The 27,236-nt window shown below is 38.5% G+C and overlaps 1 protein-coding gene across 5 annotated transcripts in view; it reads right to left on the bottom strand.

The window, feature by feature from the left end:
• CHUK (component of inhibitor of nuclear factor kappa B kinase complex) overlaps positions 1-24,887 on the bottom strand; it is a 35,574-nt gene extending 10,687 nt beyond the window's left edge. For 4 of the 5 annotated variants that reach the window (XR_009522403.1, XM_060034256.1, XM_060034255.1 and 1 more), the window contains exons 1-16: positions 24,747-24,887; positions 20,221-20,315; positions 17,909-18,023; positions 17,186-17,255; positions 16,250-16,338; positions 14,986-15,075; positions 14,722-14,846; positions 14,426-14,533; positions 13,682-13,817; positions 9,197-9,391; positions 7,911-8,013; positions 5,175-5,298; positions 4,632-4,783; positions 2,860-2,921; positions 1,798-1,907; positions 1,082-1,131 (exon numbers count right to left, since the gene is read on the bottom strand). Coding sequence is in view for 4 of the 5 variants with exons in the window: in XM_060034256.1 (XP_059890239.1) it covers positions 1,082-1,131; positions 1,798-1,907; positions 2,860-2,921; positions 4,632-4,783; positions 5,175-5,298; positions 7,911-8,013; positions 9,197-9,391; positions 13,682-13,817; positions 14,426-14,533; positions 14,722-14,846; positions 14,986-15,075; positions 16,250-16,338; positions 17,186-17,255; positions 17,909-18,023; positions 20,221-20,315; positions 24,747-24,851 (1,729 nt within the window). In the remaining variant the exon portion in view is untranslated. The remainder of the gene's footprint in view (positions 1-1,081; positions 1,132-1,797; positions 1,908-2,859; positions 2,922-4,631; positions 4,784-5,174; positions 5,299-7,910; positions 8,014-9,196; positions 9,392-13,681; positions 13,818-14,425; positions 14,534-14,721; positions 14,847-14,985; positions 15,076-16,249; positions 16,339-17,185; positions 17,256-17,908; positions 18,024-20,220; positions 20,316-24,746) is intronic. The other variant, XM_060034257.1, reaches the window with a different exon arrangement.
• Between the last annotated feature and the right edge of the window lie 2,349 nt (positions 24,888-27,236).

The raw sequence follows: 27,236 nt of genomic DNA, 5'->3' as shown, positions 1-27,236 counted from the left end.
ACTGCTACTTATCCTTTAAGGCTCATCTCAGATATCATCTCCTGCAGGAAACCTCCTCTAACCAACCCTGACCTCCAGTCAGGGTTAGATGCCTATTGTATAGTACCTCATAAATGTAGAAATTAACTGAACAAATTCCACTACAATAAAAACCAACATAGAGGAAATTTTGATATTTGTTAAATACAATTTAAGATGTATATTAATTTGCATGTGTTTGTAAATTTTAAGGTGTAAAACTTATGGGTTTTGTTTGTTTTTTTTAAATTTCAGTATATAGCAAATTAGGGCACAGACTTCACCTTTTATTTCTTCTATAACCCTTCAAAACAAATCAGTTTTTAACTGAAGGATAATATCTTGCACATACATAATACTTTATAGTTTTCAAAGCACTTTCACAAACATCCTCTCAAATACATTGCCACATACAGTCACTGAGTTAGGAAAGCTAGGTTTCAACCCCATTTTGCAGAAGAGGGAAATGAGATACAGGGAGAAAAGGTTATTTGCCTGAGGTCACTTGGTCAGTAAAGTGCCCTATCTAGAATTCAAGCCTTCCGATTCTCAACCAGTGCTCTTTCCAGCAGAACATGCTCTGTATCAGCAGATGTTCAACAGAATTGTTTTGCCAATGAAATAAGCAATCAGTGACCACATGCAGATGAAGGCATCATTTTCAAAGTAAATGCTTTGGCCTAGCACATGGTCATCCCTCTGCCCATTCCACACCTGAACCCACAGTATCAAATTCTTTCCAATCTCTTTAATTTTAAGCAGCACTTATTTTTTCCCGTCTTTCCACACATTTTCTTGCTTCCTCTTTCCCTTCTTTGAGTTCCTTTTTTCTCTTTCATTCCTTTCTTTCACTTCCTTTTAAAGTTTTTTCTCTTTCAATTTTCTTACTTTGCCTTCCTAATTTCTTAAATTCTCACAAACTTAAAAGCTGTTGTACCATAAACATCTCAATGGCAATACCAAAACTGGAATTTATTCTGCAGCTTATTTAAAATCCAGTCTCCTAGATTTGCTAGTGATGGTTTCCTAAAATGCCTTCGTGTACTGTGAAAAATTGTCTTACCTGAAGGTCTGTGCTTTAACTGCTTATATAGATCAATGGCACGCTGTTCCCTACGAAAGAAAAAAAAAGGTTCTATATGTGAAGATAGTTTAATGACTTTAATAATCTCCAACTTGAAATGAACAACATTATTTGAATAGAGTAATGATCTCATTTTAAAGCAAGTACATATTGCCAATGAATATTTTACAGAGCATTTCACTGGGTAATAAGCAAGATCTTAAGATGTAAAGTTTAATATATTAATACTTCATATCTGCTCTGATCTACTATCACATATATAATATCCTTGCACCAGAAACACTTAAATGGGAAAAAATTATGACCTGTGATTAGAGAAAAAAATCTCAAGTTTCTAATCAAAACACTTAGGAGGTTAACCTTATTTAGGGAATCTAATAGACAATATCTTCCTTGAACCAGAAGTATGGTAAATAGGGAAATAGTTTGTAATTTAGAATACTTGAAAATTTCTTAACACTCATATGAAAAGATGCTTCGATTTAAAAAGCAAAGGTCAACCCAAAGAGTTATTTCCAAAATTTCCTGTGACTAAGAAAGAACTTCCTTTTTAAATATGATGCCAATATATTTGGGGAAAGGAAAACTGTAGAAAAGAATCACATATGGACTTAATCTGCCAGAAATACAAAGAACGAATAATCTGCTACCAAAAATTACAGACACCAACACCAACAACATGAGTTCACCCTTACAGAGATTCCATCAAGTCTCCCTGACGTCGTCCATAGGGGCTCTTCTGTAGCTCCATGATTTCAGTGTGCAGGGACATGATCTGATCCTCCAGGTATCCAATGACACCCACCTAAAATATGATGAAACACAAAAGAAATGATAGGCTCACCACCACACAACACAAAGAACTCAGAGAATGACTTGCTGCAGTAACAGAACTAAGTGATTTAATGTAAAACACTGATTTTGGTGAAGCCTTTTTATCTTTCGGATTATGACATGTAATTTTCACATGAGCACCAACTTATTCCTAGGCTTCTCTCTTTTCTCTCCTGACAACAGTAGACTACTAGCATTTTCTTTTTCCTCTTGAGAAGCAAAAAGATAGAAGTGTCACTAACAAGAAAAAGTGGCCATCAAAACCACTGCATCTCAGTTCTATGATTTTCATTGCCTCTTGTTCCCAACTGCCTTGAATAAGGATGCAGAAAGATAAAGACATGGGATTCCCCAACCCAGGATACCAACTGCCCCACCCATGTCCTCAGGGAAGTGCTGGCATCAAGAAGAGCAACAACTTAGTGGGACCACAGACAGATGTACTGGGTAAGGAAGGAATCTGCCACCTAGAGAATGATTTATACCTAGTGTGACCATATAATTTATTGTCCAAACTAGCATAATTTTGAGAGTATTATTGATAATTATGGCAAGACAGGTATAAACTGAAACTGTCCCAGGTAAACCAGGATGTCCAGCCATCCTATCTAAACCAGTCATAAAAATAACAGTGATAACTACCATCTGTTATTCACTCCCATTTAATCTGTATAACCCTATTAAAAAAAGGTACAGTCTCTATAATATCATATGGAAACTAAAGCTCAGTGCGACTTCAATTTAGTCTCTTTTGCCCAAAGCCTTGGTTTTCATCCACTATGGTACTTCCCTCTATATATACAAAGTATCGACTAGATATTTAGCTGATATTCAGGAATGACATGAAAAATACTCTACAAAGACAGTTTCTAAGGAAGACCTCAGGAATTAATAAGCACACAAAGTGAGCTCAATGATTTTACCTCAGCATAGTGGATAGCCTTTTCTTCCATTTCTTTCCATGCTTTTAACATTTTTTCTGAGGCTAAAAAAAAAGTCTTAATTGGTTATCTCAGAAACAGCCATAGCTTTAATTACTGACCTACCCATCTCCTTGCCATATCAACATCAAAAACAGAGTTATGAGTTGAATTGTCCCCCCCAAAAGATAGCTGAAGTCCTAACTCAGTACCTCAGAATTTGACCTTATTTGGAAATAGAGTCACTGCAGATGCAATTAGCTAAATTAAGATGGACTCAATCCAGTATGACTAGTGTCCTTAGAAGAAGAGGAGAAGAGACACAGACACAGACACATGAAGGGAAAGCTCCATTTGACAACAGAGGCAGAGATTTAAGTGCTACAGCTGCAAGACAAGGAATGCCAAGGATTGCTGGCAAACCATCAGAAACTAGGAAGAATCAAGGAAGGATTCTTCTCCACAGGTTTCAGAGAGAGCACAGCCCTGCCAACACATTGATTCTGGACTTCAAGCCTCTGAAACTGTGAAATGATAAATTTCTGTTGTTTTAAGCCACGCAGTTTATAGCAATTTGTTATGGCAACCCTAGGAAGCCAACACAGATGATTTTCTCTTTAAAAAAAAAAAAAGAAAGAACATTTTAAAAGTAATACATGAACACGATCTTCTTAAAAAATCAAATACTATATTGGGGTATAAAAAGAAAAGTCTCTCTCTTCCCATCCATCCTCCACCCTCAGGGATCCCTTTGTTAGTCATTTCTAACATAGACACATATCCTTTTCTCTCACAAATGGGACCATCTCTATATACTTTTCCTTCTTTGCTTTTTTCCCCAACTTAAAACATTGCTGCCGTTAAAGACCTAAGTGATCTTTTAACATCAGCACACATAGGGCTACATCACTCTTTTTAAACAGCAGTATAAGATATACAACTGACAAGTCAAAGATAATTTGATAAAAGAATTATAATGTTTTGCCATTCATCAGAATGCCTATAATATACAAATAGAAATAAAACATCAATCATAGAACCTGCTTTAGTAGGTAAACTTATTTATCCAACTAGACACTGCTGATCATTTATTCTGAAATACACATGCCTTGCTCAAGATAAATATACAAACCAGATTTATTTCCCAAAAAAAGATTTGTTTCATGAAAGAAAATAGAAATGCTGAAGGTGACCCTTTTGGTTTATTATTTGAATTTTAACTCTGCTTTTCACATTTCCTTAGTACATCTGAAGGGAGATAAACTTGGAGTGAAATACTGAAAAACTGGAGGCTGCATACAATAAAAAACAGTGGGACTTCACGGCAGGTTGTTTGGGGGAAACAAAAACTCTGGAATTATTTGTGTTATTATTTATAGAAAGATAAGTAGTTTAAGACTTCCCAGGCTATGAAGTCACCCCAATACAGACTTTGTATCTATTTTCTAAATGAGGTTTGACAATTGCAAATTCTTAAATCATTTTTGTATTTTTCTGAAGCTGAACAATTTTAGCCCAACTGTGGTGGTGGTGGTGGTGGTGGTGGGGACGGGAGGTGGGGAGGGAGGGCAGGGGGGAAATAAAGTTGCTCAACTAAAGGTTAAAAAAAAAAAAACAACTAACATTCAAACCAAACAGGGTTTATGATGATCTGAGATGTCCTCTCTCTTGTTTTAGTATGAATGTAAGTGAAACAACTGGCTAAGAAGAAGGCAACATAGCAAATGGCTTTAAGAGACTAGACACTTCTTTCAAATACATTACCCAACACTTACATATCCCATAAGTCATCTGCTCACTGTATCTTTCCAAGTCAAGCTGAATGCTTTTGTGAAAAAACTCCAATTTAGCTTTCAGTTGCTGAGATGCTGAGATTAAAGTGTTCTTCATTTTTGTCAAGTTAGCATTATATCTAAGAAGACTTAACCTAAACCAGAGCAAGAAAAAAAAAAGATATAAGCATTTCAGAAACACCAGACAAAAGTTTAAAGACTCAAATCCATAAGCCTAAAGCCTATGTTTCTATGAGAAACAGCTGATCTCTAGAATCTGGTCTCTAAAGACTTCCTGCCCATGATACTCTGATAAAACAATCTTCTTATACTAGGACTGTTCAGGAACTACTGTCAAGCTTTTGCAACTAGATGGTTTCAGACCATTAGTAAGAATTCTGCAAGTCTGATCAGAATATTACATTTCAAATTGGCCCAGTATATAGTATTGCATGGGATATTGACTAGTGAAAACTGGCAAAATTAATTCTTGAGCATTAATGCACATGACATTGTGCGTGTAAATAAACAAGAGAATCCACTTACATTGCTGCTCTCTGTCCCTGAAAGAGCCTGCTGTAGTCTTCTTTTAGCCCAGACACATAGTGCACTGCTTCGGCCCATACTTTACGCAGCTGTATAATTGGAAGCTGTATTTTGCTGTCCTGTACTATGTGTAAGAAGTTGGGGAAAAGAAGAGGGGAGTTACTTTTTAAGATTCTAGAGTTCATTTACTATTCTTTGTGATTTCCTGTCCACACAAATAGCATTCCCATAGATACTAGAAACAGATGCTAGAAAGAACCACTTGTTACTGTTTCATTCAGTCAATGTACATTTACCGAGCACCTGTACACCTAACATGAACCCTCCAGATACAAGGGGAAATAAAAATGAAGAAGACATAATTACTACATAATCGCAAAGCTTACAATTATTCCAGTCTTTTTTTTCCTTGCTTCTCTCCAACCTGGAATACTCTTTTTTCCTCTCCACTAATTCAAATTCTTTATTTCTCTGAAGATCTAAATCAAGTCCCACGTCCTCCACAATCTGCCACAGTCTTTTCTGCTTCTGAATAACAAATTTCATCTCCTGGACTACCAACCCAGCTTCAGGAAAACTTTATTTTTTACAGTATATGATTACAGGGTAAATAGCAGCTTAATAAGAAATGCCTTCCTCAATGTAAGACTTATGAAATTATCTACTTATGATTATCTCTTGTCTTTTCTTTGGTAAAGGGAATGCTTCTTTCTAAGACCATGGCAGGTATATATATTAAGTTCAGTGAAATTCCATTTTAACATTATAAAATTCTCCAAGATTGAAGAGAGATTCATCTCATACTTAAGGTGGCAATTATATTCTCTGTCATTCTTTTCCAATGAAAATCTTCAGAGAAAGGTCACTACACTGGATTTCATATTGAGAAAACACATTATCTGAAACAGACTTCAAAAAAATAAAGCTGTGTATTTGGAAAAATCTTTGCCTCCTCTAATAATGATTAATAGCCTCAAATAACTTTTCTTCTGTTTTTATATACCCACACTTACTCCTGAGGCTTCCTATAACAGACCAAACAAACAAAACAAAACCAAACCCACACCTTTAAAAAAAGAGTCTGGGTGAGGAGAGCCTGGAAAAAAAATCATATACTGTCAAAAATAAAGTCTGAAAAGGCCTAGAAATGATACCCCAAGTATCATGCCAAGTATCCAGATTTTGGTTTCTAATACTATTCTCAATTAAAATGAAAGGAACCAGGGCCCCTTGGAGAAATGGCCGATTCTAGGACTAGGGCAGGAAATTTAAAAGATGGTCCTGGAATACCTTGTGGTGCCAGAAAGTAAGGAAGTGCTTAAAAAACCAAAAACCGAAACACCCTTATTGATGGAGTAAGTAAAAGGGGCACAGGAAGCCAACTGAAAGAGCTCCTAATGTAAGCTCCAACAATTTGAACAACAAAATAAATAAACTAGTATTGGATTATAATCCATAATATAAAGTAAATATCCATGAATTCAAATTGATATAATAAATAATTGAATAAATTAATAAATGGGAAAAAAGAGATAAATCTTGTGTGCAAAAGAATTCCAAATAAATTATGTAGATACTCTACCCTAAAGGAGGGGGAGCATAACTCCCACTCCTTAAGTGTGGGTTCTTGCATAGTGATTTCCTTCCACAGAGTACAGTGTGGAATGGGGGGGAAAGACTAAACTTTACAGTAGAGAAAGCTGACAAACACTACTTCAGCCAAGTAAGCAAGGCCAATACTAACAGTCATTAATCATGTTGACAGTATGTACCCTTTACATAATGTGAAGAAAACAGCACTTGAATTCTGTGATCTTTCTCTCAAAAATCCATTTTCCTACTCATGAGAAAAAATATCAGATAAATTGCAACAGTGGGGCATCCTACAAAATATTTGACCAGTACTTTCAAGGTCATCAAAAACAAGGAAAATCTGAGAAACTATCACAACCAAGAAGAGCCTAAGGAGACATGACAACTAAATGTAATGTGGTATCCTGGATGGGATTCTGGAACAGAAAAGGGACATCAGATTAAAAACTAAAAGAAATCTGAATAAAGTATGAACTTCAGTTAATAATAATATATTGGTTCATTAATCGTAACAAAAGCATCATACTGATGTTTAAGTTGTTAACAATAGGGGAAGCTATATCTGTGGGGGAGGGGAGTAACATAAGAATTCTATACTATCTGCTCAATTTTTCTATAAATCTAGAACTGCTTTAAAAAAAAACTAATGAAAAGGAAGGATTATATAATTTCAGCCCTATGCCCAATTTTGTTCTTGATTTCATAATTTTGTGCTTGTTTTTAGTTTTGGGTAGACAGAAATTGATCACTTAACTTCTTCAAAAGAAAATAATTCTCTCAGGATAAATGAAATCATTTGAATGTTAAGCAGTATTCATAGGATAAAATGAAGTATTTGAACACACTTAAATAATGAAGGAGAAACTAAAAAGTGGGCTTAATTAATAGTGAAGATTCATTTTTTTATATGTGAGAACCCTATCCACAGGAAAGTAAGTCTTCTCCCAAATGAGGGATCTGGTGGTGATTTAAAATCTACCTCTTCACCTTTCAAACCATACAAACCCATCTTTCACCACATATAGAAACCTGAAGCATGAGACACAGAACAGAAACACCAAAGGACCATTTCTACTAGTCATTTTGAGTCAAAATTATATTATTTCAGATTTAAAGCTCAGTCAGTAAATGAACTATACTTACCAATATAATTTACACAGTCAGATAAACTTCTGGAAGCAAATGGTCCTTCATATACAGTCTTACTTTTATCAAACAAATAAACCATATAGCTATCACAGCCCCTCTGAAAGAGAAACAAACAATTAAGAAAAAAGATCCTTGAAAATCCTAGGTTCTCTGAGTACCTAAGCACCAGATTTCCTACTTTGAAATGCCAATGGTGAAGTCAGTTTCATTAGCATACATCTCACAGATTTAAGGTCTAAACTTCTGTTTAGGAAAAATAAATAAATAACTGTAGTATGGACTAAAGTGGAAAACAATCACCAAACCCAAAAGGACAAAAGCAAAAAGTCATAACAACAATATCCATAGAATGGGAACACTATTCAGCAATCAAAAGGAATAAAGTAATGATATATGCTATGACATGAATGAATCTCAAAAATATAACAGTATGAAAGAAATCAGACACAAGAGATTATAGATTATATGTTTCCATTTATATGGAATGTTCAGAAAAGGCAAATCTATAAAGGTAGAAAGTAAATTAGTGATTTTTCTGGGGTGGACAGAATGGATATTAACAGTCAATGAGGGCTTCCCTGGTGGCGCAGTGGTTGGGAGTCCGCCTGCCGATGCAGGGGACACGGGTTCGTGCCCCGGTCCGGGAAGATCCCACATGTTGCGGAGCGGCTGGGCCCGTGAGCCATGGCCGCTGAGCCTCCGCGTCCGGAGCCTGTGCTCCGCAACAGGAGAGGCCCGCATACCGCAAAAAAAAAAAAAAAAAGTCATGACCAAAATCATATTTTACCATCCATCTATCCTCTGACAGGACCTATGAGACTGCTGGTCTAATTTGAAGGTTCTAGGCTTTAGTACAAAAAGGGGAAAAAAGGGCTTCCCTGGTGGCGCAGTGGTTGAGAGTGCCGCGGAGCGGCTGGGCCCGTGAGCCACGGCCGCTGAGCCTGCGCGTCCGGAGCCTGTGCTCTGCAACGGGAGAGGCCACAACACTGAGGGGCCCGTGTACCGCAAAAAAAACGAAACAAAAAAAAAAAAAAGGGGGAAAAAAAAAGGGAGGAGGGAAGTGGCACCAAAGAGAAAGTCATGCATAGTTCAAAACAACAAATGTTTCCTTTCTACCTTTTCACCTTGCAAAGCAATAAGCGTAATGAGTAGGATAAAACTAAAAGAAGAATTCTAAGATGTGGACCATCCCCCAAAGGATTCCAAGTATACATCAAAAACGCAGGGCATGCAATCCCTCTGTGACTTCTTATACTCTAGGTATATTAGAATTGTCTTACAACTCCATCCAAAACACACTGAGAGGCTGGTTTCCGAGGATCCAAAGAAATTCCCGTCTCTGAAAGAAGCTCTTGAGAACAAGTATTTATTCCAGTTTCACGCTCAATACGAGACTGTAGTGAATGAAGACTTTCATCAGGTGGTAACAGAAAAGAAATGATCTTTGCAGAAGTCATATTTAGGATGTGTACTATCTGTTTAAATAAGAAAAAAGAGAAATAAGTATTGATCGTTTGCTACATAAAAGATTCAGTGCTAGATACTAAAGAGAATTTAAGCAAAAGGCATTATCTCTGCATTAAACAAGGTTCATTCCTTTTCCAAAGTGAGATCTCCTTCTATAATTATAGAATGACAGTCTGAAAACTGAAGATAGAGTTTACTTTTCTACTGCAACAGATGTTAGTTCCAAAGAATAAAGTTTCAAAGTTCTAGGGATGTACAAAATCAAGAAATAAAACCCCCAATTTAAAAAGGTAACACTTATAGAAAAATGGTACAGATGAACTGGTTTGCAGGGCAGAAATAGAGACACAGATGTAGAGGACAAACGTATGGACACCAAGGGGGAAAGTGGCGGGGAGGGGTAGTGGCGGTGGGATCAATTGGGAGATTGGGATTGACATATATACACTAATATGTATAAAATAGATAACTAGTAAGAACCTGCTGTATAAAAAAATAAATAAATAAAATAAAATTCAAAAATTCAATAAATAAATAAATAAATAAAAAGGTAACACTTATTTTGAGAAATATATCACTGACCTGGAAGGAAATGTTTATGAATTGCCTAATAGATGCCAACAAGTTAAGTGCTTTCACATAACATCCTATTAATTAGATCTTCTAATCTCCATTTTGGCAAAGACAGAAACCAGAGCTCTGAGAACTTCTTGCCTAAAGCCCCAATGAAAGTAGCCTGATATAGGCCAAGTAAGTGTGAGACTGAGTTAGGTGGGGCTCTACCCCGGTAACCAAGGACAGCCACAGAGTTAGAGGTCAGTCTTTTGAACACAACGTAATTTTAAATCCTTTTCCTTCTACTGTCCTTAGATAAGCCATACAAAGTTAATACCTATGTTTCCCCAACGCCTTATATTGACCAGTGTATACAAATGATTAAAATTATCTCTGCTAGAAACGTTTATTACAGAAGTAAAGCACTAATTTTCTTTTAATATACAATAACCTTCTAAGTTTAAAAAAGGTGGGGGGAAGAGAAGGTAATCTTCCAAGTTGACATGGATTACAGTACAAGCATACCAGCTGAGATCTTCCATTCCATCCTGGCCTAGGCAGATTTCACACTGTGACAGTGACCACTAAGAACAATAGCAGAAATTTAGTATGAAAATCCTAAGGTGGACATTTACTTTTATACAGGGTATATTTCAAACTAGGGTGGGGTGATCATAGCATCCCACTACTAAAGCCGAGCTAGAAGGGAGCAAAAGAAAGCGTGAGGAAATACAACCTAAATTAACCTTTTTGTTCACTCAAATATTTGATAAGTACCTACTATGGTACATACTATTTAGTGTGTTGTACTAGTAATGGGTATGCAAATTGAGTAACTTACTGATCCTTGCCCTCCATAGGATAACAGTCAAATAAAAGATATTAAAGAAACATTGAAAGAACTAAAATACAATGCAAAATGCAATAGGTACTGTAATGATGTAAAATATTGTGCCAATTCCAAAGGAGATTACTTGGTGGGAGGAGAGGGATGCTTTATAAAGGACGCACTATTTGAGCTAAACTTTGAAAAGGAAGAATGATCAGAACAAGAAAAGATTAAAGAAGAAAGGTTCTTCTAGGCAGAAAACAACAAGGTAGGCAGAGACGTAGAAGGGGATGAGCATAATCAGAGAATAAAAATTACTCAGTTCAAATGTACCTAAAATGATGTCCCCTTAGGGCATAACAGGAGCTAAGCCTGGAAGTGCAGGATGAAATGAGACCAAGGTAGATTCTGAATACCAATGTTAAGAGTTTGGACTTTGAAAGGGAACTATGGAAGGCTTTCTAAATTGAGAACCTGGCAAGTTCAGAATTGTTAAAACATTCAAAAGATACATCTCACAAAATAATTGGATATGTAAATTGAAGAACATGGAATAGTCAGATAGCCAAAGTTCCCGACCTAGGTAACTGGAAGGGTGACAGTGCAAGTAAGAGGCACAGGAAAAGCTGCAGAAGTAATTAACGGAGCAAATGTGCTCAGTTTTTAATGAATTATGTCTTGGATAAGTGGGACCACCAAGTGTAGTTATAAATACTCTGCAGAGTTGTATAGTCACAACTAAGGAGATAAATTTGGAAGTTATCCATACTCAGTTTATAGTTAAAGTTATACAACTGGAGAGACTGCCAAAGAAAAGGAAGAAAAGTAATATGGAAGAAGAGAAAGCTAAGGAGAGACTCTTAGTGGCAAAGAATGTTCAGTACACTTTTTTCAACTTTGCTACATACTTAAAGTTTTTCATAATAAACAGTTGGAAAAATATGCCATTCCCTCCTTGAACAATGTAATAAACACCTCAGAAAAATGCCCTGCAATAATACCAACCTGTTTTGCAGTTCATGCTTCTGTGTGCATGACATTCCCCTGCCTGTAAATCTTTCCTCCTGCCCATTCCCAGGATTAACACTTACTTATCCTTCAAAGTTCAGTCCTATTATTACGTCTAGGAAGCATCCCTGAACTACTATGAATAGTACCCTACACATACCTTATTCTGTACAACCTCAAAATAATATTGATCTTTTAAAGAAGACATTACTGTACCTGAGCTATAAATGTGTGTGTGTATATATATATATTTTATATATATATATATATATATATTTGCTCAGATTCACAGATATGCAAACCGTGGTGTTGCAAACTGAACTAAAGCCTATAGACCACAAAACACATAGGAGGACTCTTTCCCCATGCTCTACAACAAGCACATGCTCACAGACCCCTTCCAAGTAAAAGTGATGCTATGATTACCATGACAAGGCTAAAAAAAATCTGAGATAAAAACCGAAATTTTTTGAAGGCAACAAAGAACTAAAGAGTGTCACCAAGTCCTGCTTGTCTAACACATTGGGGGATGATTTATTCCTTGGCACAGTAGAAGAAAACCAAATCATGATATCAGATATCTCTTCAATGTTAGCCAAGAATGACACCAACATGGCCTCAAGTTCCTATTTAAAAAAGTATATTGGGCTTCTCTGGTGGCACAGTGGTTGAGAGTCTGCCTGCCGATGCAGGGAACATGGGTTCGTGCCCTGGTCCGGGGAGATCGCACGTGCCGCAGAGTGGCTGGGCCTGTGAGCCATGGCCGTTGAGCCTGCACGTCCGGAGCCTGTGCTCCGCAACGGGAGAGGCCACAACAGTGAGAGGCCCGCGTACCACAAAAAAAAAAAAAAAAAAAAGTATATCAACATGAGAGTAAAACGTTATATGACTAGTTCTTTCTCATTTCAATTTTAGAAATGCTACCTGCTACAAGCAATCAACAAATATGAAAAGACCATAGATGAGAGTTGTTTTGGGGTATACAGCATAATAGAACCTCTCATTCATATCACTGGATATTTACTGAGAACCTGGTGCATGCCCTGCTTTGTACACAATGCTGGCATAGGGACGGTGTGGTGGTAGGGTAGACAACTGTTAATAAAAGTAGTAAAAACAATCCTAGCATTGAAAAGACAATCTGTAGAGAGAGGCATGAGTGGAAGATGAGAAACAATTAGAGAATATATAATAGTAAAAATGATTAAATGACAAACTGTGAAGTAGAGACCATTCAGAGAAAAGGAAAGTTGAATACATGCCAGTGTAGGTGAGGAGATACACAGAGATAGGTATCAGTCTGGGCAGAAGCATCTGTCGAAGCACAAAAATGCATAATGGACTTGATGGCATAAGGAGCAGTGACAAGCTGGTCCTAAGTGAAGTAAAGGGTAAGAGAAACGAAACAAGCACTTGGATGGGGTGGACCTGAATTAAGAAAGCCCCCAAAAGCCAAGCAGATCAGTTTAGACTTGACTTGGTAGGCAAGAAAGAACTGTTAAGTTTCCTGGACAGGAGAATGAAAAAGCATTTTCAGAAGATGAGACAGGCAGTTCATGTTGCATGGACTGTAGGATGGAAAGGAAATATAGAGGCATGAAAGCCAGGTAGGAACCTTCCTCACCAAACCAAATCTAGTACGATTAGACCTAAATGAATGAAATGGTACCAATATGAAAAAGGGGAAAACCCAAAAGATGCTACAAAGGAATAATCAACAAGACCATTTCAAAGTAAAACTGAGAACGCTTACTAAAGAAATAAAAATGCATCCACTCTAAGAATATCATCATCTTTTTCATATAAGCATCAGGAAAAGATTATTAAAATATATTTATGCCCATTTTCCAAATAAGTTTGTTAACTTCAATGCAAGTCTTATGAAGTAGACCCCATTCAAACTAACCTTCAAATTCAGAATGTGATCCATTAATACAAAACATCTTGGCTGCTTCAAAGTAAGATCAATAGGTCCTCCTCTCTGCTGAGGATCCCAGTTTAGCATCAACTGTAGCCAGTTTTCCATGGGTTCTACTATTAAACTAGAAAACATACAAAAATGGGATAAAACTCATTACGTTCCAATTTTCTTTTAGTTTTGTAAAAAAAGAAAAGGTAGTTTTACAGGTTGTCCATTTCCTTTGTCATTATTTGTATCATTTTATATCTTACTTTCAAATAATTCATGAAATGACACATGATAAGCCTTTTTTCCATAAAAAAACAACCCCAAACCCACATATGCAAGTTACCGGCAACTCCAACAGGTGAATCCAGTTCCATTCCCTAAGGAACCCATTCACCACAGTATCCCAAGAGTGTTCTTAGCACCTAAGCCAATCAGTTGAATGGCAGTTCTTGTTCCCACTAGACCTGTGCTGTCCATATGGTGGCCACTAGTCACAAGTGGCTATTTGCATTTACACTTAAGTTAATTAAAATTAAATAAATTTCAAATTCAGTTCTTCAGTCATACCACCCACCTTTCAAGTATTCAGATACTCATGTGGCCAGCACAGATATAAAACATTTCCATCATCACAGAAAGTTCCACTGGATAATGCTGTTTGAAACAGACAACAACTCTACTACTGTTCTTTTAAAACCCTGAAGAAACTGAGGCAAACTTCCTCAACTAAAATATACATACCTACAAAGGCTATTTGGTTGAGGTAAATGGCTACTAAACCGAACTTCTCTTGTCATCTCTTCGCATGCAAATATACACTTTGGATCCTTCTTCTTAATCTTCTCATGCCTATAAAAGCAAAAGCTACCTCAGTTGACAACCTGATTCTCACAAACACTAAGAATTTTTGCCTTTTAATTTTATCCAATTATGTGTTAAAAAGCAATTATACCATTTAAAGAAAGGTTGGGGGGGAAGTGGGCAACTGAAAATTTCCATTCCCATTAATCATACCAAAGTTCTCTCCCATTTCTTACCAGGTAAATGGCTGCAGATGATGCAAAAAAGGCCTATACCCAGCAATACACTCAAACACCATGGTCCCAAAGCTCCAATAATCAACAGTGGCTGTGTAAGGCTTATTCTCAAAGAGCTCTGGGGCCTTAAAAAGAAAAAATGCTTTAAACATCAACACTGTAAGAGAAAAGCTACATGAGTTTTGAACTATTATATTCACGACCTTCAGAAATAAGAATGAGAATCCTGTACACTTAAATTCAAAGAAACAATACATGTCTTACCAGATATTGCAATGTTCCCACAAAAGATGTACACAGACTTCCTTGATCAACATCTTTGGCATATCCTAAGTCAATTATTTTATGCATAATCTGCAAAATAGTTAAGTATTAAATGGTTGAGAAATTTGAAAAGGAAAGGCAATGATGTCCTTATAAGGCTCTGGAGAGGGTGGTGGTGAAGAGCATGGGCTCTGAAATAACACAAACATGTTTCAGGCCTGAGCTCCATCACTTAAATAGCCATGTGATCTTGATGAAGTTACTTAACTTCTCTCAGTTTCCTATGTAATGGTATTACTAACAATCCCTACTTCACAGAATTGCTATTAGGATTCAATGAAATAGTGAAAATAATTTAACAGTGTCTGACATATGGTAAAAACTAAATATAGACTGGCTATTAATTTTTACTTTGGTATATTCAGAATAAGCTTGATTCATTAAAACTGGAAGGCAAAGGCAACTTCCAAACTTGTAAGAAGCATCATACCATTTTAGAGTGGATCAATGTGAGTAAACACCTATCTAACTTCAAGAATATCCTGAAGTCTCGGGATACAAAAAAACCCCAAATAGTTGGTGCAAAGCATACACAAAGAGCTTCTAAGAGAAGATGCATCATCAAGGTTTCATCACCTCCAACTGATCATTATCTTCACTACTAAGGCCACACAATCCAATTCAAGGTTTAGATTCTTGGCTTTACGTCTTTATTGGAATGGAATTTGGGCACCAGAAGCAAGAAAACTGCTCTAATTACTTTGATAAAAATATACGTTCCAGGAATCAATTCACAATTTCTGGTTCTTCTCAAGCTGACTCTTTTAGGAATCTGAGAATTCAAGGTTTTGAATTTTAATTAAATATAGAACTTAGGACTTTTGGGGAGGAGAAAGAGTTTTGTTTTGTTTTTCTTAAATAAGAAACATACTTTAAACATATTTTTTTCTTAAAGCAGACCGAGGATGTGTGTGTTTTTTGGATGTGCTTCGTTAAGGATTAACAAATTACTTACTCACTGCCTACTACCTCTGCTAGATACTGTGCTGGAAAAAAGAAATGAACAAGACAGGTGTAGTCCTTCTCTAATGGAGCTAACTGTATTAGCAGAGGAGACAAACAGCTAAACACAAAACCACACTTCAGTGTAGTGAGGGCTGGGATGAAGTATAGAATGCTATGGAGGGCACCAAACCTCAAAGACTAAACTACATCATGGAGACTCTATTCGATTGGCATGAACATTTCTTCAGGTTTTACCTACCTTTCCACCAACATCCTGAAGAACTATGTTTTCAGGTTTTAGATCACGATGTATAATTTTGTTTTCATGCAAATATCGTATCCCAGATCCTAAATAAAGTTTAAAATGTATTTTCAGGTAATAAACAACACTGAATTAAAAAAAATTCATCTCACATTTTGTACAGATCTGCTCTGATGCTCGAATTTATATGGACCATAACTACATGATTAATGATTTAATAGAAGCTCAGATTTTCTCCACAGAAAATACAGTAACAAATACTGCAGAATTGTAACATGTATTCATTTAACTTATGAAAATTAATATTAAAAAGAAATGGAACAAGCAATTGAGAAAATCCCTGTATTTATCATTGGAGCCTTTCCTTCCGACCTAGATCACCCTCTTCAACTAGACTTTTGCCTCCATGACCTAAGAAAAGAAGCAAAATCAAAATATACAGAGAAACATAGTCTGGGCTTTTGAACTTCCTCCAAGGGCCTACGTCCTTGTTATTTTAGGAACTTTGCAGGAGTAATCATGATTAAAAAGAGACTTCACCCTAAAAGAACCTGGGCCCATGAGATGCAATGCCCCTGGTAAATAAAGTTACTATGTTAATCAGGGAGGGAGCAGGAGTACAACTCAATAAGGTCATTTCACACCGTTTTTTTTTTCTGGCAATTGGAACATCTATTAGTCAAATGGACACCTAGCCAAACACAAAAAATAAAAAACAAAATATCCTAATTTTAACTTAGCATCAACGGTAATAGTTAAATTTTTCTAATAATTTCTTACAGATAAAAAATTTCTTATAAAGTTTCTTATAGTTAAAAACCTATGCTTTGTACAGTACATCAACAATTCTCCTAATTCCCAAGTAGTATATAGAATCTTTTATAGACCAAAGGGGCATTAAATTATGATGGCATTTTCATATTGATTACATACCTATATCACTCAGTAAAGAAAGTATCTGGCTTTCTTTAAGTCCACAGCAATTTTCTGGTTTGTTGAGTAGCTAAAGAAAAAAAGAGTCTAAAAATGTATATTGCCAATATTGCTGGGCAGTAATACCGATATATTAATCATTAATCATTATACTCTGAGAGAATACTCAAATAAGAAAATGTCATGATTAAGAAAATATAAGGAGGAAAATTACCAAATCCATACTGAGGACATGTAAATTTCATGACAAGGTTTATACAAGTAAAGATAAAGGGAGAAAGTTTTTGAAATCGAAAAAGTTGAAAAATCTCACAGATAAATATGTAAAGATAGCCATATGGTAGGTTTAAAATGAGATCAGAAAGAAAGATTTGCAACAGAGAAAACAACTTATTAATAAACACTTTAAACACTGATACTGTGGACTAAAACCATCAATACAGTCCCATCCTGAAAACACCACCACCAATAATAAAAAATGCATGTTGTAAATTAGGTGTCAGCAAATATTCCCTGCAAAGGGCCAGAAAGTAAGTACTTTAGGCTTTGCAGGCCATATAATCTGTCACAATTACTCAACTCTGCTGCTATAGTAAGAAAGCAGCCACAAAAGCAGAGAACAGGCCATACACTTCTGACTCTTACTCTACTGTATTGAGTGGGATTCGAACACTGCTAAAGTTCATGATTTACTATCTCATCATCTCAAAACATCCACACTACCTTCCGGAGATCTCCTCCAGAACAGTATTCCATTGCTAGAAGAGGCACATCATTAATCAAAAAATTCAATTCCTCAGGAACATCACAGGCCTTTACAACATTGGCGTGGTTCAACCTAACAAGGGGAAAACATTATAATAAAAAATTTGTTTCCAATGAAAAGGAACTGAGTTTGAAATGGTAGTTAATTGGGGGGCAGTGAGGGGAAGAATGGCTGACATTATTTATAATATTCTAATCTCTCATTTGTATAATTAAAAATTAATACTTGTTAACAAGAAAATCTAGATTAAAATACTATCACAATTACTACTATTACATTTTTATATGCCAAGTAGTAAGCACTTTACATACATTAACTCATTTACTTATCACAATAATCCTACTATAGGTAGATTTTTTAAGAGTTTCATCACACAGGAGAAAACTGAAGCACAAATTGGTTAAGTAACATAAGATCACACAGCGAGTAAGTGGTCAAGTAAGGATTCAAATCTGGCAGTCTGGCTCCAAAGCCTATATCATACTACCTCTCCCATAATCACTTACAGTGTCACCCAGCTGTGATCACTATTAAAATTTTGGCATATTTCCTCCCAGTTTTTAATTTGGGCACAAATACATTTTTTTCAATAAATATCAAATCACATTATATATTATTTCCTAACATCTTTTTTTAACCTTAGCAATATATCATCCCATCATCATCATCATCATCATGCAGTGGATCTCAAAACTGGAATAGATTCCCAGGGCCTAGGGACCTAAAGAAACAGAATTTCCATGTGTAGGGCCTGAGGATTTATATTGTTAACAAGCTTTCCTAGTGATTCTGCCACACAGCCAAGTTTGAGAACCATTATAGTGCATCAAGAACACTTTAGTCAGAAAGTACTTATTTCAAATCCAGACTCTTTTTTTTTTTTTTACTAGATTACCAGTTTATTTATTTATTTATTTTTTCAAATCCAGACTCTTACTGCCTACCAGTTGTATGACTCTATAAGCTTCAACTTCCTGCTTTATAACACAGAGATAATGCCTAAACTCAGGGTTGTTGTGACAACTAGAAGAATTATTTGCAAGTACATATTAGCACACTACCCATGGAGGTTTTAAAATATGTCCACTTCTCCCTTCAAAAGCTTAATTCTCTTTCCCTTGAGTAGCGGCTGTATTTAGTGACTAATTTCTAACAAATAGAAGTTATTTGTAGGACTTCCCTGGTGGCGCAGTGGTTAAGAATCCGCCTGCCAATGCAGGGAACACAGGTTTGATCCCTGGTCCGGGAAGATCCTACATTCCGTAGAGCAACTAAGCCTGTGCACCACAACTACTGAGCCTCCACTCTAGAGCCTGCAAGCCACAACAGCTGAGCCCATGTGCCACAACTACTAAAGCCCGCGTGCCTAGAGCCCGCGCTCTGCAACAAGAGAAGCCACTTCAATGAGAAGCCTGTGCACCACAACCAAGGGTAGCCCCTGCTCGCCACAACTAGAGAGAGCCCGCGTGCAGCAAGAAAGACCCAATGCGGCCAAAAATAAATAATAAAATAAAATAAATACATTTATAAAAAAATTATTTGTAAAGGATGGAGTGTTACTTCTGAGGAAAGATCATAAAGATATGTCAGCTTTCAACTTGCTCTCTCTCTCAGATCACTGACTTCGGAGAAAGCTAGCTGACATGTCATGAAGACATTCAAACTTCCCTATGGACAGGCCCATATGGTGAGGAATCGATGCCTCTAACAAACAGCCACTAAATAAGCTTGGAAGTGGATACTCCAGCCCCACTCAAGCCTCTGGAAGACTGCAGCCCCAGTCAACATTTTGAGATGTTTCAGAAGGGATATCCTGAGTCAAAACCACCCACCTAAGTCATTCCCAAATTCCTAAACCACAGAAACTGTGAGACACCAAGTTTGTTGTTTTCAGCCACTAACTTTGAAGATAATTTTTTACAAAGCAATAGATACACTGTTTAACAAAGTAGGTGAGAGTAAGGAAATGAGAGTAGTGATTGTTACTTAACTATAAAGTGTAATAGACGAGCACTGCCCAAGATCTAGAAGAAACAGATTCTGCTCTCAGAAAGCTGAGTCTGATAATACATAGCTGACTTTTTAAACTAAACCTACCTAAGCATGATGTGATGTTATTACTTGAAATAGAACACATATATTTAATGAGAAAGAGAAAAATATGTTCGTCAAAATATCCTAAGAAGAATGGATTCCTAGCCTCCTTCCCTATGATGACATCTGGATGGGCTGCAAAACTGGGGAAACTTAAGTCATCAAGTACACTTACTTCTTCATGATCTGGATTTCATGGCACCACCGTTCTCTGTTTTTGGTGCTTAGCTCCAAGCGACAAGACTTAATTGCTATTTTGAGATCAAGTTCCTGCCAAAATAGAAAGTCAACAGAAAATTATAAATTAGGTTCTTGTGCAGATTTACTTGCTAAGAAAGAAATGCCAACCTGGGGAAACAAAACTCTTTAGCTTTACTAATTAAACATATTTATCTACAGTTCTCTTGAGCCAATGCTTTTGCCAGGTAAACCATGAGACTATTAAACTAATGCTTTAAAACTGACCTTCAAACACACCAAAGCACACAAGCAAAAAGTCACTGAGGCTGATCCTATAACAGATCTCTTCAGAACACTGTCTCATATATACTGCTAGAATAATACAAAGGCCCTGTCTCCCCAGTAAACTCTTTTTTGAATTTAGTCAAGACAGCTAACAAGGGCCCCAGGCTCCAGCATAACTAGAATGAGGAGAATAACGCAGGGCTCCCAAGCTCAACAGCAAGAAATAGTTTTAATATGACCAAACCTAGGGCTTCCCTGGTGGCGCAGTGGTTAAGAGTCCTCCTGGGGCTTCCCTGGTGGCACAGTGGTTGGGAGTCCGCCTGCCGATGCAGGGGACACGGGTTCGTGCCCCGGTCCGAGAAGATCCCACATGCCGCGGAGCGGCTAGGCCCGTGAGCCATGGCCACTAAGCCTGCGCGTCCGGAGCCTGTGCTCCGCAATGGGAGAGGCTGCAACAGTGAGAGGCCCACGTATCGGAGTCCGCCTGCCAATGCAGGGGACGCGGGTTCAAGCCCTGGTCCAGGAACATCCCACATGCCACGGAGCAACTAAGCCCGTGCTCCACAACTACTAAGCCTGCACTCTAAAGCCCGCAAGCCACAACTGCCAAGCCCACGTGCCACAACTACTGAAGCCTGCGCGCCTAGAGCCCATGCTCTGCAACAAGAGAATGAGAAGCCCCCGCACCGCAAGGAAGAGGAGCCCCTGCTCGCCGCAACTAGAGAAAGCCGGCACACAGCAACAAAGACCCAACACAGCCAAAGATAAAAATAAATTTATTTTTAAAAAAATGACCAAACCTAATTAAAAAAAACTCCAAAATTAGTTCCTAATCTTTGCATTCCAAATGACATTAAAAAATCTTAACAATGATTGTATATTTCCATATCTATAAAATGAACCTAACAGCTCTTGCCTCTATGACTAGTAATTCAGCCAATTCTAACTGAAATCAAACCCAACCTGATGCACATTACAGGAAGTAGCCAGACCTCATCACATTCTGGCAACAGTAATAATGCAGCCCAGGAACAGGAAGCAAGACAGCTTGTATGGGATGGTCTGAAATGGGGGATAGCTAGAGATAAGACAGCTGATGTATAGAGAGAGAGTAAGGAACTAGGACAGACTACAATCCAACCTAACCACTATCCTCCCTCCCTCCAACCTTTTGTTTTGCGTAGGTACCCGGTTGTTGCTAGGTCCCATGTAAGCTTTTACTACCAGGGAGTCAATCTAACCATGAAAAACATTAAGTCCTAAATGATCATATATGAATAAGGCAGGAAGCTATCTATTTCGAAAATATCCCACCCTATAGGATCCTTCAACTTCTCAGTTTATATTTCACCTACTCTGTGAAGGCCTTCTTCACTCTACCTTTTCATAAAGAACGTTCTATGGAAAGTTTATGGATGTCCAGCAAAACAAAAAAAAGAAGAGTTCTGTGTTTAAAAAAAAAAAAGGTAATATTCGGGAGATGGATGGTGGTGATGGCTGCACAAAATGTGAAGGTACTTAATGCCACAGAACTGTACACCTAAAAATGGTTAAAATGGCAAATGTTATGTATATTTAACCACAAAAAAAAAATTGGAAAATACTAAGTTAAATTAGTTTCTTTACTATAGTACTTCACAGAGCTTTTAATATGCTAATGTGGGTTATGACTCTCCAAATGAATAAATATTATATGCAGCATTTATACAACGTACTGATCACTGTGTCCTTTTTTCAAAGCATTTCACAAGGTTAGTTTTTCCAAACACGTTTTGAGATGTGCCACCCTATTCCCTAGGAAGAGTTCTTTGGTTATTTTGCCATGCTTCCACATCACTTTACCAATACCTTCATTATATAGGGTACCAAATTGTACCTAAAGTGTCTACTTTTCCCACTAGGCTTGAAATTTCCTTGAGGGTAGAAAATACTGTTTTTGTTGATGCTGGTACCATCAGCACCCAGCACAGTAATTAGCTAAATAAACCATCTCACATCCTTTTCCCTTTCTCGTTGTGATTTAAGAAGCATAGGTGAAATATTGAGACGTGGCTTCCACCAAAACACAAGGATCTTGAAAGCTGTAAACTCAAAGCTGTAAGTGAAAAGGTAATGATGCTGTTTCCAAGTCTTATGACAGAGGATTTCTTCTCTTCTCACTACAGACTCAGTTGTCAAACGTCCCAGTTCTGGGGAAGGGTCACTGTGGACATCTGGAAAGTTCCTGAGAGATTTCTAAGATTCTAGAGGAACCCAAATCTCTTCCATTTAAAAAGTGATGAATTCCATAGAGACAGAAAGTAGAATGGTGGTTGCCAGAGGTTGGGGGGAGGAGGAAATGGGGGCAGAGGGGTGTGTTATCATTGTTTAAAGGGTACAAAGTTTCAATTTGGGAAGATGAAAATGTTCTGGAAATGGATGGTGATGACTGTTGCACAACAATGTAAACGTACGATGCTACGGAACTGTACACTTAAAAATGGTTAAAATGGTAAATTTTATGTTATATATTATACTTTACCACAATTTTTTTAAAAAATTGATGTATTCATCCATCCCCAGCCAGGGACCAAGCAAAGCAGTCACATAAGCATGCTAGCATGCATACTTCTTTTTCTTATGACCAGACTGAGGGGCAGGTTTAGATAACAAGACCACAGTCAATATTCTGCTGGAAGTATTCGGCTCCCTCTCTTTACTCTTTGAGTGCCTTATGTCTGATGGTGAAAATTATTAAATTTACTACTTGTCTGGCTGTCAAAGTACTTAATGCCTTAGTCCTTCACCTTCCTTTCTCCCTGTCTCCGAGATTCCCTCCTATGCTCTATCTAGAAACCTGCTTCACAAAATGTCCTCAGTTATATCAGTGACATTTGTCATTGCAACTGCCACACAAACAAGCCTATTCCTCCCAGGTAGATTCCCATCTACCCTACCTCCCACCCTATATGGTGGGCTCTCTACTCACACCCATATTTCTTAGGACAGCAAATCATGCTTTCTCCTCTTCAACCCACTTCTTAATTCATAGGCCCATGCAAGCATTTTAGTAATACCTTAACTGTTCATCTTGTCCCATCTGTTTTTCCACACAGATTTATCTTTTACAAAAAATCTTTGAGAACACCACTTTTACCTTGACATTTCCTTTTTTAATGTCAATTAATGATGATGAAGATGATGACAATAGCAACAACACAGCAGCAGCAGGAGCTAACATCTGAGGGCTTACCATGGGCCAGGTACTCTATTTAGCTTTAGACACATCATTACCTTATTTAACTCTCAAACAGACCCATGATGTACATACATTATTATAAACATTTCATACATGACAAAACAAAAGCTATACTGCAGGGATTATTATTCCAGGGTCTATAAACCTAACAGGTCTGTGAATGTCCTTCAAAAGAGCACGGACCCTCTCAAACGGCAATGCATAGAGTTGTGTGGGTGTGCATCTGTGCATTTGTCTGCGGAAAGGGTTCATAACTTTTATTGGTGTATCAAAAGACTGGCTCAAACATGATTGTTAGCTGTTGCTACAATGGTTAAACATTTTCAGTTAAATCAAAGCACAACTCCCAAGTCTGATGTTGACTGTCTTCCACCTGCTAGAGCACCTCACCCTCAATCTATCTCCTTCCCTTGTGAAGCCATGATCATTTTTACCAGCTGATCCTCATTTGTTCATTACCTAGAACGCGTCCCCAATTCCGAAGCCCACCCAATGCGTCCAAAAGCTTAACTGTGGACACACCATGACACCGTTCTTACCTACTCCAAGCACTACAGACATCACAGGCCTCCAAGTACACACATGAACACACATTCCAACAGGTAGGCCCATCTTCTCCCACACTTATGCTCATAACACACACTCTGATGTGCGTCTGCCTTACACACCCTGACCCTGCATTCAGAGGGACACACACGAACCCGTCACGCTCAGTAAACACTTTGTCACATTTTGACAGTCATAACAAAAGTTCCCCATAATAGCTCTACCTCACACACACTGACCAGGACCTCTGGTACAACCTCGGACTCACACACCAGGTTCACAAACACAACTTGTGCGCTCTCTCTCTTACACACAGACACACACATACACGCTCACTGGCCCACAATACTGCCCAAGGTCTCACCACCAATCTCTCACATACTGATAGTCACTGTGTTCCACAGGCGCCCTGACGAACACCCACCGCCGCTCCCTCGCGCGCCCCGCCTCACCCGATGTTGGTACAGGGAAACATTCCCGAAGCCGCCGGTGCCCAGCCGCTCCCGCATCTCCCAGGGCCCGCCCGCGCCCGGCCGCAGCCCCGGGGGCCGCTCCATGGGGCGGGAGGGCTAGAGTCTTCAGGTCCCGCCACTGTTCCGAGGCCGGTTCCGGGCTGCCGAGGCTCGCGGGTCTCTCTTCTCGCGAGAGGATGCGTCACTTCCGGTAACTGCGGCAGGAGAAAAACCCCGCCCCAACTTCTCCCGGGGGCCGCAGGGGGCCGCAGGGGCCCGCAGGAGCCCAGCCGGGGAAATGGTGGTGAGAGGACGCGAGCGTTTTCAATCCATTCTAAGTGCCCCGGGAATTTTCGTGACTGAGAGAACCCATATGTGTTTTTCCAGTCTTCAAAAATATAAGATCCCTCCAAACCCTTCATTCCCTTTAAATCAGTTTCCAAACCAGTCTTTCCCGTATTCGTCTTTTCTAAACGTCACGTCGTCTCCACCCCTGTCTACACTTCACGTTTCTTCAGACCTCTGCCATCTATCCTCCAGCTTCACCACCCGCTGAGGTGGCACTGGCAAAGGCCACCAAGGATTTGAATATTGCGAAATCCGTAGAACTAGAAAGAATTCTGCACTAACAGGCCCACTGATGCATTAGGCTTCATAGTTCTTTTTCTTCTCTTAAATGATTAATCATCTTCCATTGACAGGTCAGCTCTTCTTTTGCTTGACTTCCTATACACCTGTTCCAAGATCTCCCCTATAACCCCAAACAACTCAAGGATGTGACGCTGTTCCGGAGTAAAGAATGCTCCTCCTGACTTCGGGAGCTTTTCCCTAAGCGCCCTCACTGAGCTTGTTGTCAGGCATACCCCCAGTTGTGGGTTTGCCAGCTCGGTAGTTCCTCATTGTGGGGATTGTTTCCCATGAGCAATGCAGGGCTGCAGGGGCAAGCTTCCGAATGCTATTGGTGCAACAAGAAGTGTTTGAGTGGCAGATTGCCTTAGAATAGGGGAACCAGCTCCCCGTTTTCACTTTGAGTTCGTTGTATGCTTCACGGAACTTGGGGATCTCATCAATCACTCCAAGATATAACATCAGCATGGAATTAAATTCTCTAAAGAAATGTGTCAGCTGTATTAAGTGTGGTCATTTGAACCTCACTTGAGATTATGTGCACTTGAACCATCATTTGCGCAGCCCGGCCTATAAGCTACATAGAATTCCAGCTAACACTTTGTGACACATGACTGTGCCACAACAGATGTAGCATGTTGAGACTTCTCAAGGTGGATACAGCATGTGCACCAGAGCAGTGCTACTGGCTGCTTTGAAAGCACTGAATAGGCTTTGGCAGAGCAATGTCTGTTGTCACCAGAATCTCTGAATATTGCAATGAGAATGTTGAACACTGTATGATACAAAACGAGTCGTGTTGTAGTTGTTCATCAGTAACCTGTGTGTGGAATCAGAGATTCTGGTTTCCCATATGTGCTTGCTAGCCATGGAGCTGGAGCATCAGACTTGGAAGTGGCAAATGGTACCTCCAAAAACATGTCCCTTAGAGCTGGGCAGACTGCACAGATGATTGTGGCAGCTTGTTCTAATAGTATGAAGCCCTCACTTGCTAGGTGTACAGCATCTAGCTCTGGAGTGTATCTGATTTCCACAGGTGGGGCCAAAATCCCATAATTCTCACTTGGAAGAGCTGCGAAGGGATGCTGAGGACCTGAAGACCCTGAAGCGGCCATCTTCGCAGGAACTGGGTTGTTTCCCATAGTTCACTTTTTGAGGTTTTTCTGAATTAAAAAAAATCCTGGCAGGTTAACTTCAGGCTCCGTAATCTTCAAGTTTGCCAGTTTGTTTTCTTCATGTAAAAAATGGAGGTAATAATACCTACCTCATAGATATTTTGTGAGGATTAAGTAAAACAGTGTCTGGGCCATAAATGTCCAGTATATAGGAGCAATTATTTTTCTTTTGGCTTCCAAGATCTGGCATTCTCCTGTGATCACTCTCTCTCTCTCTCTCTCTGCTCTTTCTCCATGTACTTATTGGATCACTCTATTTCCGAGCACTCCTTAAATACTGACATTTCTCAGGTAGTCATCTTCAGCTTAGGACTGTATTCACCCTACTTCCATCCATCCTCATAATTTCACCTATGGCCTATACCCTGATGAGCCCCAAAACCCTATCACCAAACCAGATCTCCATGAATTAGTAACTATCAAACAGCAACTAAAACTCAGTATCTAAAGGAGAACTCGTCTTCTTTTTAAAAATCTGCCCCTCCTCTTCCCAATTAGACTATAAATTCTGGACAACAAGGATCATGCTGGGACATGGCTATACTCCTGGAGCCTGAAAAATGCCTGGCACATAGGAGTTAAGTATTTGCTGAAGGACTGAATGAGCTCTTCTATATCAGTAAGATGACTGCTATAAGAGAAAAATGGCAAAGGCCTTCTCCATCCTGGGTTGTTCAGTGAGAAGCCA

The sequence above is a fragment of the Delphinus delphis genome, chromosome 16 (assembly GCF_949987515.2).
Source record: "Delphinus delphis chromosome 16, mDelDel1.2, whole genome shotgun sequence".
Classification (NCBI taxonomy): domain Eukaryota; kingdom Metazoa; phylum Chordata; class Mammalia; order Artiodactyla; family Delphinidae; genus Delphinus; species Delphinus delphis.
The sequence above is the reverse complement of the archived record's forward strand: the minus strand, read 5'-3'. Positions and strand labels throughout refer to the sequence as shown.